Raw genomic sequence first — 14,104 nt, 5'->3', positions numbered from 1 at the left:
CCCAAAATAAATAATACATTAGCCACTCGGTCACAAGCAAGAATAGTTCCTGTGATCATTGCATTAAACACCTCTGCCTCATTTTTCCTGGGAAGGCATAACATTGAGCTCTATCATCGATACGAGCTACCTCCCTGCTTGGTTGTCTGTTACCTATACCTCCACTACCATTTCCTCTACCTTCACAACCGTTTTGATTTCCTCCTCATCCTACTTGTAGACGTACCCTATCATTATTACCACTTACTGCTAGTACAATTGCTCGAGAAGGCTATTGTACGGAATCAAGTGGACGCGGTTGTGGGAAATTATTTATCATGTGTCCAACTTCCCCACAACTAAAGCAAATGTGGCCCCCAGGTGGTTTGTTGCCCGACACTCTGATCTGCTAAAAAATTATTAGAAGGAGTTCCCAAATAGTTAATTGTAGAGGCAGGCATGACACACTGAATTGGCTTGGTCGCGAGTGAGTTCGACCGTGTCCTCTAGTATAGGAGCCCTGAAAATTGCCATAATTCTTGGCCCTCTTAGACAATGACTTAGATTGACCGTCTCGCTTCACCCCCTCCACATTATTGACATTATAAGTCACTTCATTAAACTCCTTCCTGTATAAGTCATGTGAACAGATAACACTTGTACCTTAGAATCGAAACCTCTAATGAACAATCGGATCCTCTCCTCTTTTATTGTAACCAACTATGTAGAATATCTAGATGAAGCGTGGAACTTGGCTTCATAAGCAGCCACAGACATACTACCCTGTTCTAATACTATAAACTCATCCTTATTGTGATATATCAAAGTCCTAGGCACATACTTCTCTAAGAATAAGGCATGAAATTGGGTCCAAGTAAGTGGGGGTAATATAAAGGCTCGTCATTCCATATATGTAGCCTAACATTGCTTGGCCTCACCTTGAAATTAGAAATACACGAACTCAACCCCATGTTGGTGAATGATACCCAACTTATGAAACCTCTTATAACAATCCAATGTGAACTCATAAGCATCCTCTGTCTCTGAACCAAGAAATCCGTGGGCTTGAGCTTCAAAAACTTGGTCAACATATCATGCTCATTATATGTCATCACAGAACCCAACAGAGGACGTAAGAAAGCATCATTACCTCCTTTACCAACCGGCTTGGGCATATTGTTAAAAGTAGAGGGATTCGTTGGGGCTTGATTAGGTGGAATCATCCCCGGACTATCCAATCCTTTTAGAAATGACATGGTATGTTGAGATAACACCATATCAAAAGGAGGAATTGTATGGCTTCAGCTTGCCCTCCTTCCACTTGCTCAACCTCTTCAACATTCTCAACGTCCTCATCCTCTCCTATCACTTCCTCATGTGCCAGAGGGTTCTAATCCACTAGATCATAATTGTTTGGTACCTTATCCACGACAGGCGTCACTCTCTCATGGCCTCTACCCCAAGATCTTCCTCTACCTCTACCTCGACCGTGACCTCTCGCTGCGGGTTCCTCAGCTAGAGAATTAGCAGGAGCTACCATCCTAACATCGTTATACCGAGTATAACTATTTGCAGATAGAAGACTGAAAGAAGTTAGATACCAATTTGAATCGTCAGATACCAATTAGAAACAAGTCATAGCACAAACGAGAAAAAATGGAGATTTTCTAAAGTCCTATAGCCTTTCAAAGAAAATTGAAGGTCACTCCGTACCGTTCCCCGAGACTCCATTAGACTCATTTTGGTACATTAGCTCTGATACCAAATTTGTCATGACCCAGACCGTCGTGACTGACACCCACACTAAAACTCGGTGGGAGAACCACTACTAACATTCAACTAAAGCAAAAAATCTAAAACAAAGGTAGTTAAGTCACGAAAGCAAGTGAAATAACTAAAGGCAAGGTTCGATTACTAAATAAAGATCTAGTAACTAACTAACAATGTGGAAGATAAACCTAGAATCTGAATTTCAACCAAAACTATAATGATATGCATATCTAAAAAGAGATTAACAATGAACTATCAACTAACTAAAGCGAGGTTTATGTCCGAAAGTGGTGGACATAGGCTAAAGAGAATTTCATGGCAGCCCTAACAATGTGGCTCACCCTTGAACTTGAAGCGATCACCGGTCTCTTTCAACATTTATGGTCAATATTGCAACATGCATACATATACAAGTATCAAAATGAAGCAAAACAAGTGTATATCACAAAATCATAGAATCACAACCATCACCTACATCGAAACAAGTTTGAAATCCTAGACAACTTGATCCTTCCCTTTTTGGATTCGCTCCGCTTGTTTGTGGTTTACAATCAATAATATATATACGATAATCAATAAAGAAACACTAACTTCCAAGAAAATCTACAATCTATGAACCCTAGTTCAAAACTCATGACCCCAACTAGTAATTAGGATTAGTTTCACTATAGGATTCTTTAATAAATCATTCCCCGTCAATATTGACCCATTCTAAAATGTTCTACTGATCAAAAAATGAATTCAAAGAGTGAAAAGCTTACCTCTAGCTTTAAGGATGGTGAAAAACGAGTTGAAATAGCCTAGGGGTCGTCTCTTAACTCCAAAAGTCGACAAATACAAAATAAGGTCGTCTAAGGGTTATATTTACGATTTTAAAACCTGTCATCCAAATTCAGTGGCACCCATCCCGATGTAACGACATCGCTACAGCGGCACTAAGCGAGGTAGTGAGCTTTTTAGAGGTATTTCACTTCTCCCTTTTTACAGGATACTCTTAACCCACTACGCTCAGAAAGTGACCTTAATGCCAAGCTGATTTCAGATGATCTACTTTTCATAATTCAATTTCGTAAAGTCGTACGGATTCCTTAACGAGTCATCTTACCGATTAAGTAATCAAATCCACATTTACTCGACACGATTTCTACCAGATTTCCTTACACCTTGATTACTCTAAATTCCTTCAAATTTGAACAAGATTGGGAAAAATTTGGTAGAAGGAACATAAGACAAAAACAAAATAGTTATATTTTTCCTCTTTCATATTGTGCTAGTTTAACTTTGTTGAGTTTGTTTAGCAGAAGGAACATAAGATAAAAATAAATTCAGTTACTAAGTAAACAAGTGTAATAAGATAAATGATGAAATAAATTAACAAACCATAAAACATCTAGGTCATAAGGCCTTTTCCTCGTTGGAAAATTTGTACTATCTGCTCCTTTATTTGCATATTACAATTTATTATATTTATCTCCCATTTTATTTAATCCAAGATGTTATCTTTTCCTAGAGGCCTAGTCAAGTGGCCAAACATGGAAAATTAAATAGAAGATCTAATAGGAATGTGCCATATGTCAAAATGACATACATATTAAGTCAAATAAAATCCGAACACATTACGTATGCAAATAACATGTTTCAATCAACAAAATATATTATAATGTCAACTTAAATTTAATTGACCCAAAAGAAAAGAGAAATATATTACAAGATTCACAAAATATATATTTTTTCAATAGTCAACTAAATATAGTATAAAAAGGATACAGAGAAAACAAAACATCATCATCAAGTGACTTAACATACAAAAAAAATTAAGATATGGCTTTAAAAGTGTGGACTTTTTTCCTAATGTTTATGATGATAGAAATATATAAGTCTTTTGCTTGATTTGATCTATTAGTAGGGGAGTATCATACACTTCTCTCTAATATTTTTAGGTTAATTTTGAAAAGATTCTTGTGCTCAAATATGAAATGTTTTTTCTATAAACTATAGATTCTAACATTTAGTTTGATAGGTGTTTCGGCAAAGGTTGAAGGAAAAGACATTTCCAGGTGTTGTTGCCAGACAAACGCAGACTGTAAAAGTCTTTGTGGCGATATATCTCCCTATTTTTGTGATGGTGAATGGTGTGAATGTGGGCGTCGTCCTCCCAAAGGTTGAATTACAGAAACTAGTGAAAATAAAAATTGAAGAATTAAAATTTCATAGCGTGAAAGAATGAATAATATATTTGAAATTTATTTTTTGTTTCAATGTAACTTCCAACCAGGCGTTAGCCAAATAAGAAAGCTTATTGTTTCCTTCCATTCTGTTTGTATGTAACTTGCGACAAGGCATTAGCAATTAAGAAAGCTTATTGTTTCCTTCTTTATGTCATATACCTTTATTTTGATAAATAAGATCATCTTCTTATAAAAAAGTTTTTACTTTTCTTTTAAGAGCTGAACTCAAGAAATTAAAATACATTTAGCCAAAAAATTTTGAAATTCAACTTTAAGTTGAATGCAAGAATTATAAGAACAACAAAAAGTTGTTATCAGATTTTTTTCTCAAAATTACTCACTTAAATTTTAAAACAACTCTAATTTGTATTCATTGACAAACACAACTTTGATTCTAAATCTATTTTAAAAATAAAAATTATTTTTATCAAAATTAACAATAAAAGATGGTCAAACATCCACTAACTAACAAACAAAGAACACTACACCATAAGGTTACTTATTATCTCGGTCACCTTCTCAAAAGAGAAATATGATGCATAGGTTTCCAACTAAAAAAAAAAAAAACTAGACGCCAAGTAACTTGGAATTATTGTGGTGATTAAAATATCTAGTAACTTAAATATTCAAATAAATTTATGTTGAAATGAAATTCGAGGATAAGCAACAAAAGTTTTGTTCATATAATAATATTATGTGAAAATAAGAAGTAAAAGGTTTAACTTTATCTCTTATCTATATGTTGATTTTCAAGTAAAATGTTTTTAGTATCTTTCCAGAATTGATTTCTTAATTTTCCTAAAATTAAAATGCGTTCCTGTTATTAAATAAGTATTTACTAAAAATTTAGTTAAATTCAAAATAAATAAGTCCATATAAAGGTGAACTTTTCTTTTTACATTATTAGTATTTTTTTATTACATGATAGAGTCAATAATATAACACAAATCTAAAGTAAAGCTACACAAATATGAAATTGATCATTGGCTCCAAAATAGGTTAAGGATGAACAAAATTCGCCCTAGCATATGATAGATGGTGCTAGCCTGGGTAACATCGTATGTACTTGCGGTCATAGATAAGTTCACATGTAATGAACCTACATAAAATAAAAACTTTTTGTAAGTCATCAATAACATAAAATCTATTTAACAATATCAAAATCAAATCATGAAAATGCTACTTATAATCATAATTTACCCATTCAATTCTTTGTCGAGTCAAATCATATAGAATGATCCTATCTTATATTAAAATGTAATATTAACACTTAAGTATGAAAAGTAACTATTATTCAAAAACTAAACTCCTAGAATTGTTAGTATGACTTTTTTTAAATAAGAAATGCAGATATATTCAAATACTCACAATAATACCCATATCCTCGAGATAGTCTGTTGGTCTTAAAATCATGGTTGCATCACCAGTGAAGTGTAGAGAAATTGTTGGAAACACCTCAGCTGTGTTGTCTGAGAACTGTTCAAGTCATCAAAGAGACCAATTAGGTATTTAATTAATAAAAAAATTTACAATGGTAGAGGTTCAACCAACAATATTTGGGTGATCCTCCATTAATTAATTGACACTTGGATAAAGGTACACTTCTTTACTTTTTTACCATCTCTCTCCTACTCATCTCTCTCTTTTCTTTCATTCTTTTTATTTTCTTACTCCTAATAAATGTCTAATTTTCAAAACATAATTAAATAATTAATACATTTGAGAAACAAAAAAAATTGATAAATACATTTTCTGTTATAATAACTTAACCACTTATAAAATTTTCAACATTAAAAATAAACTTATTTTTCAGTATATTTAATACAATCATATTAACTCAAAATACAAACTAATTTACTTTAGCATATAAATTGACTTGATAAGATTATTTTTGTTTTGGTTTTGAATCTTATTTTGAAATTAAACATACTTATTCTTTCACCATAACCATATTTAATTGTAAGTATGACAACGAGACAAAACATGACAGGGAGTGGCAGACTCATAAACGTTTAAAAAAATTTATACAGATGACGCGGATCACTGAACGAAATTTGAGTCTTATAAATCAAAACTAACAATGCTTAATTTATTTTCAAGAATCAATCAGTTCCATATAATCTTAAATTAACTATTCATTAAATTATTATTATTATTATTATTATTATTATTATTATTATTATTATTATTATTATATCATTCATCCTAATATTATTAGAATTCCTTTTTCGTGTCTTTACGTACATTCAATTATAATATACATTTTCCAACGCTTTTATATCTAGTATTTTCAAAAATTATAACTTAAATTAAGAAAAATAATGGATACTCTGTTAATCAATATATCAACATCTTAAGAAAATGAAGTTAAGAAATATTTACTAGAAGTACGAAAATAAAAAAAATGAAAGAAAAGAGAGGTGAGTAGGAGAGAGATGATAAAAAGGTAAAGAAATGTACCTTTATCCAAGTGTCAATTAATCATTAAAGAAAAAATTTATAATTGTAGAGTTCCAACAACAATAGTTGGGTGACCCTCCATTCATTAACTGTATCCAAAGATTCTTGCAAGTCATTATAATATGGGCAATTAAAAGATTTTACCTCACTTGTTTCACCTAGTGTCATGAAGAATATGTTGGTGGTTTCATCATGATCATCTTCAAATATTTCTCCTTGACTCCAGGTTTCGTCATATCTTCGATTATTTCTCCTTTTTTCTGGCAGTTTCGTTTGATATGTCCTGGTTTCCACAATTGTAGCAGCGATCATCATTTCTTTTGCATTCATTGTTATTGAATTTTTGTTGAGGTCTATGTCTTCTTTGTCTAATAATTTTTTTGACTCATCTATTTATGAGAGGCATTCCTTCGCTTTTATATTAATCGACTTCCTCTCCAATGTCAGATGTCTCAGACGCAAATGTCACAATCTTCTTTTTATCATCCTTGTTGTACCTGTTAATATGATTCTGTTCATAGGTCATTAAGTTGCCTCGAAGTTCATCGTATGTCATTCTTTGCAGATCTCCATCTTCAAGAATGGAAGCTTTAGTTTTCCAAGCCTTGGGAAGGCTCCTAACGAGTTTTCTGACTGTAGTGCATTTAAATACGCCATTCCAAGTTATTTGAGTTGCAGATAATTTTAATGAATCTTGAGAACATAGATTCAACATTTTAATCTTCAGACTTTTTGAACAACTCATTCATTTACAAGTGAACTGGCCCGAGCTTTCTTTACTTTAGTAGTTCCTTCATAAGTAACTTCTAGTTTGTCCCACATTTCTTTTGCAGTTTCACATGTTGATGCTTTATCATATTATGTTCCACTCACTACACAAAATAACAAACTTATAGCTCTATTTGTTGTTTATTAGTGATAATCAAATGATTCAGAATCAAATGGTTTTTCAGTACCATCTTTTTCAGTCAATCCTGGAGTAGTCTTTGGGCCCTTCTTGATTACTATCCATGCTTGATGTATCATTTGAAGAGACAAAGATTCTAAATTGTCTTTCCAGTGAGAGTAATATTATCTATTAAAGTATAGTGGTCAGAGTGAGGAATGTTCATGTTGAAGTAACGGACAAGTAATTTGATAGTGTGTCATTGGATCTTTGCTCACGTGTGGTTAAACATTAAAGTAGTGAGATCCACTCTGATACCAATCGAAAGTAAAGAAGGGGGTGAATTAAAATTTCCTTCAGTCGACTTCCTACTCTGGTCAGTTGACTTCCTACTCAGGTCAGTCGATTCACCTACACGTTAGTAAAACAGATAAACAATAATAATAAAATTCCCTTCAGTCAACTTTCTACTCAGGTAAGTCGACTCACCGGCACGTTAGTAAAACAAATAAACAGGAATAATAACTTAAAGTAAGTAAATAACAGAGTGCTTTTATACTGGTTTGGATCACTAATGTGGTTCCTAATCCAGTCCCCTTGAGTTACAAGGATTTCCTTAAGAGCTTGTTGAGAACTTGGGTCTTACAGAATGTTACGATTAAGAGTCCGTCTGATATGCAAATCAGATCTTCTTCTTCGACACAACTTCTACCTGTATAACCTACACTCATATCTTACTTTCTCTTTTATTTACAATTGTTCACTCAAGGTTGTACAGAATTTTATAAAAGATAAAAGAAGATTACAATATAAGTTCAAGTGAAGTGCGTACTTCACAACTATGGCTAAGAGAGGTTTATATAGCTTTGGAGGACTTTGCTCTTTTACGAAAATTCATGGGAGTTTGAATCAAGGATCTTTAATTAAGTCCTTGATTTTATTCTGATTGATTTGCTGATACATATTCATATCAGATATGTGCATGAACAAATTGATTTGTTCCTTTGTATGATGATCTTTTTGTGGTTTTGAATCTGTGGCTGATCTCATTACCTTTAGTGCATCCTTTGATTTTGATTTCTTTCTTGTAGTCTTGGATGTTAACTGATCTTGTTGTCTTGAAAGTATCATTCGATTGATTCACATTATCTCTTTCCTTCCTTAGTTGATTTCTTCTACAATCATCAATATATTCTTCAATCTTGAATATATTTGATTGATTTCTTGAATCTCTGATTGATCATGATCTGCTTGATTGATTTTGGAACCTAATTGATTCTAGAGACAAGACATATCTTTATTGCAATAGTAAATGCAATATTTATTTTCTTTTTGTGTCTCGTACATCACATCATGGCTTTCCCTCTTAATGTAGTGTGAATTGATTTATTTCCTTTTTGATTTATTTGCCTTGATTGATGGACATATTTTCTCCCTCTTTAGGTGTTATATTCTTGGTTCATCTTTTTCCTTCTTTCCTGCAACAAGTCACAAGTTAGTTAAGTGTTTCATTATTAAAATTATCCGATTCTATGAGGCTAACAGTTCGTATGCAAAATCTCATCGAGCACTAATATACCTCCAGCACTACATGCCCTCTCCTTTCAAACACTGTGAAAATAATTTCGAAGAAATTCCATGGGAATAAAGTTGAGATATTATTGAATTTGAGAATTCCATCAACTGCTCTATCTGTCAGGCCTAAGCGTTCCAAATCGAGAAGAAATCACCTAAGGATATGTTTAAATTATAAACCTCTTTATGTGATATTAGTAATTTTAAAAATAAAATTGGTTACCTATTAGGCTATTTTACTATAGATAATGGTGATCTCATGGTAGAAATTATTATACATACTTAAATATACTCTTTTATACAATAACTTTTTTTGGTAAGAATTCATGAAAGTTTTATGGTTTTTTCGCAAGTAATTCTCCATAGAAAATTAAGGGTAATTAATGAGATATTTTTGGCAAAATTTTGTGAAAAAGAATTGAATTATTTTAATTGTTTTGTCTTGTCTTCATTTTTATTTTTGCTGTCTGCGTTCATACGATTATGTACTATATATTTTACTACACATTACACTAAGGGTATTCATTTTTTAAACTATAATTTATAATACCCTTATATAAATAATCTTATTATTTTGACAGAATTACTCCACAAATATACAATACAACTTCAGCTAAATTGTTATGATTCACACACTAAAGGTCTAAATTATTATTGTAATTGCTTTATATAAGAATTAATCAATCGATAAAATTATTAATTGAAGAAATTTCAAAATAAAATTAAAAGATCATTAATATTTAAGTCTCGCTTATAATATTTAAAATATATTTATTTTATATAACATACTACTATTAAATTATATCATTTATTTTATAAATGTTAAATAAAAAATAATATAATTAGGAAAACATTTTTAAAAAATTATCTTTTACTTGATACAATCTATGTACAAAAACAATAAACTTCATGGTAATGAAAAATAGAAATGATAGTTACTTACATTTTTTATTAATTGTTGAGTAATAAGCAATTTAGTACATTGTTAATGATATTACTTTAAATTAAATTGAAATAATAATAATTATTTTGTTATTGTTATAAATTCATTGTATTGATTGAATTGTCCACTAAGCTTATTCATGAACTTATCCTTGTCATGCTATGTAAGATGATATGAATCTTGGTGGATAACTATGTATTATTCCAAGGTGATATGAACCTTGATGATAACTATGTATAATTCCAAGGTGACCTTTGTCTATGATATCTCAACATTATAAATAGAGATATCATTTATCATTGTGAGAAACAGTTGAATGAGAAGAAAAGTTCTCTCTTCTATCTACATTTCTTATTTTCTTCTCTTTATGATTATATTATTCTAAGCTTGATTTCATAACACCTTACCAGCACGAATATGTTCTAAAAGTTGTAGCACTTCGCAAAAGTGTTGTAGTTGAAACACTTGTAAGTAGGAACATATTCTATTTATTTTTTCTTGTTACACATTTATATTTTTAAAAGTTTCTCTTATACTAATAGTTTATTTTAGTATATATGTGATATGAGATTGTGTGGCAATATAAATTTGTCATTGATTGTAACCAATATAATGGTACAACAAAAGTAAAGCAAGAAACATGTCTTACTCGTAATAATTTTGACCATAACAATAATAAGATAATTTTCTCCTTGAAGGAGATGACCACCATATGAATGGTGTCATGGAATATGTGTTGGTACACAAAACTAATTGCAAGCTCTAACGAGTTGTGTAATTACCAGAGGAATAATTTTGGGGTTGTAATAAGTCTTATTAAAAGTATCTTTTAAGTTCCGGATGAATTGAAAAGAAATTTTGAGACTATAAATTATGAAAAGATTTAATATCTTCAGATTACTATAACCGAAGTGAGTTATAAATATTTATGTAAAAGATTACCCCTTTTTCCTCTTGTTTGTTGCAGACAAACATGGACATGCTGATGAAATCACATGCAAAAGTGAACTATAAAAGTATTAAAATAAAGATCAGTGGACATGACCGGCAGATCATTCTGGTTTAAATATGATGCAAATGTAATTGAGAATTCATTTGGCTTATATTATGAAGAAATGAAAAGATCCTTCAAGCATTCTCTTGTGTTGCTTGTTCTATTGATAAAATTATCATTGTACCAGCTAAGGTTGGGATTGTATTTTCTGAAATTATTTGGAACATATAAAAAGGTGAATATGGCTTGTTCATCTGTCATATGGATCATTTGCAACTATATGATAGATGCATCTATGCGATGGTCACATGTTCTTTGTTGTCAACTTACAAATTGGTGTTTGTACGGTTGTTTGCTCGATTATTAAATTGAGAGCACAATTTCAACAATGAAATTGTACTGATAATGTTGGCTAATTTAGCATAAATTGTATAACTCCAACTATGGCTAAACTATGGGTATGAGAGCAAAACTTCCAAATAAGATTTGTATGAGATAAATTTGTTTAACATGTAGCAACATATGTATGTATCAAACCAACAAGGTTTTCCCATCATAATTGGTTCGAAGTCAGAAACCAAATAATTTTCATCTAAAGTTTGAATGTGCGGTTATGATTTTAATAGCTCTACCACGCACAAAGATGAATTTCCAAATAAGGTCGGGATGAATGTTAGATTTCCTAACATTAGGAGGAGAGATGATTGACAGCTGAGAATTATTTATGAGGTTAATTATGAAGTATCTAGATCCTCGTTAAAAGAAAATGTGAACATGAAGTCAAGGGATAATTCTTTTGCATAATGTTTCAAATCTATTGCCAATGAATTTACTAATCTCATGTTATAATTAAACTACAAATGCTCCAATGAATAGTCCTTGAAGGACAGAGTCTATGATACTCCTGAAGCGTAATAGACCAGTCGATTTCAAATATAAAATTCCTTGAAGAAGGAGAGGAGTAAATGATCAATATGGTCATGATAATGAGGCAAGTATTATAAAAGCACATTGACATAACACTTTCATAAAACCTTGAAAAAGGTTCAAGTACCTAAAAATGATGAAAAATGAAGAGATCTCGATAAATTATGTCATATTGAAATCAATATCAAATAATTATCGACGGTATCTTTGATATGAAGTAGCGCTTAATGAAATAAATTGTAACGAGGATCTTGAATTCAAATATGACATAGAGTGTGGACAGATCAATGATTGGCCAAGAAAAATGCATAATTCAAATATATTTTGTTTCACTTAGGAAAGTGATGTTTTGGACTTATAATCCATAAATTAAAGTATAATGTTAATGGGATACAAATAGATTATTATGCGTTGGTATAACTATAAGATATCAAGTACGGCTTGTGCCTTGAGGCATAAAGGTTTGTCGCAAAAATTCTTACATTATTGAAAAGGGATTTGCTGACGCAGATTATGCAGGACATATGGTTGATAGAAAAAGTACCTCTGGGATGGCACACTTTTTAGGACCATGTTTAATATCTTGGGCAACTAGAAAACAAAATTCAGTGGCTCTATCTACTGCAGAGGCTGAGTATGTTGCAGCTGCTTCATGTTGTGTCCAACTTCTTTGGATAAAACAGCAGCTTAAAGACTTTGGTATAGAAACAGGTTGTATTCCTATTCTATGTGATAACACAAGTGCTATGAACATGGCCAAAAACCCAGTTCAACACAAACGCACCAAACACATAGATGTTAGACATCACTTTCTTCGTGATAATGTTGAAAAAGGAAACATAGTAATGGAGTTCTGCAAAACTGAGGATCAAGTTGCTGATATTTTCACCAAGGCACTAGGAAGAGAGTCATTTCAGAAAAATAGACTTGAGTTAGGGCTCATCTTTTTAGATTGAATTCTGTCCAACCAAGTTCTAAGGAGATATGAACCAGGTTCAGTCAAGTTGGTTCTACAACTGCTTTACTCTTAGCTGTCAAAAATTAAAAAAAAAAAGGAAAACAATTCCATCATCTCTCTCCTATGTCACGTCTCTGAAAAGCAGGTGCAACCGTCAAAGCACACGTCTCCTCGATGTCAATCCCCCATAATTACTCAAACCCCTCGAATACAACATCAAAACCGTTCCCAATAAAGCACTCTCTCTAAAAAAGCAACCAACTTTTTCTCATCTTCATTCTTCAGAAAAACAAGAAAACGAAATCCCTTCCATCACCATGGTTAATCCACTCGTTGCTTACTCTGATGACGAAAGCTCGTCTGATAGTGCATTTTCTCAGAGGGAAGAGAACCCAGTTGTTGATGCTGTGCCTAATCTTGGGGAAGAAAGCCAACTCCCAACTAAACCATCTACACCCAAATCAGATCCATCTACATCTCCATCACCAAAAGCTCCATCTCCACCACCACCAGTTAAAGAAGCATCTCCACCTGTAGGTGCCGACTCTCCATCACCACCCATCATAGAATCTCCATCACCACCCATCATAGAATCTCCACCACCACCAGTCCAAGAAACCCCTTTATCCCCAGTTCAAGAAACCCCATTATCACCAGTCCAAGAAACCCCATTATCACCAAACCCAGAAACTCCCACAACCACTGTCCCAAATAACCCCCCTTCTTCCCCATCTCACAAAACCACTACTCAAAATCCACCACCATCCCCAATCACGGATGATATTCTTTTGAGTACCCTTCACCCCAAAAAACCAAGGCGGCTAAGAAAGCACATTGCAGTTAAACAGGTTCGTCAACACAGGCCAGTCACAAGGAGTGCGAATGTGGTCAAATCAACTGATGATGCAACCTCTGGTGTGAAGCGTTGGCGATTGGGTAAGTCTCCTGTTCATTAATCCGTTTCTCCAATGAATCTTGACTCTGAAACTGATGATGCGTCTGAGGGCAAACATTCTGCAGCCCCTCAATCAAAATCAAAATCTGCAAAAAGAAATGCAGATAAATTTCTCAAAGTAAGAAAGAAAAAGTACTTCCAAACCAAAGCTGTGCTTAGGGGTAGAACATTTCACCCTGATATACTTTCAATGGATAAAGTGAAGCAGGTTTGTGAACTACTAAGGTTTCAGGGGTGGGAGGAGTTATTCCTTGAACCTAGTTTGATTTATGAACAGGAAGTGGTAGATTTCTATACGAACTTGGTAATCCTAGAAGGAGATGTGGTGTCGTCTAGTGTAAAGGGGGTTGACATTGTGTTTGATGCAACCAAACTTGGGGAAATCTTGCATATACCATCTGTGGGGATTAATGAGTACAATTGGGGTTT

General features: G+C 32.6%; 1 protein-coding gene across 1 annotated transcript in view; it reads left to right on the top strand.

The window, feature by feature from the left end:
- Window positions 1-13,037: 13,037 nt before the first annotated feature.
- The window catches only part of LOC107017258 (lysine-rich arabinogalactan protein 19-like), a 4,216-nt gene continuing 3,149 nt past the window's right edge, over window positions 13,038-14,104 (top strand). Inside the window, exons 1-3 of the mRNA XM_015217526.1 lie at window positions 13,038-13,656; window positions 13,741-13,883; window positions 13,953-14,100. Coding sequence (XP_015073012.1) covers window positions 13,038-13,656; window positions 13,741-13,883; window positions 13,953-14,100 — 910 coding nt within the window. The remainder of the gene's footprint in view (window positions 13,657-13,740; window positions 13,884-13,952; window positions 14,101-14,104) is intronic.

Source organism: Solanum pennellii, chromosome 1 (genome assembly GCF_001406875.1).
Source record: "Solanum pennellii chromosome 1, SPENNV200".
In the NCBI taxonomy this organism is placed as follows: Eukaryota; Viridiplantae; Streptophyta; class Magnoliopsida; order Solanales; family Solanaceae; genus Solanum; species Solanum pennellii.
The sequence above is the reverse complement of the archived record's forward strand: the minus strand, read 5'-3'. Positions and strand labels throughout refer to the sequence as shown.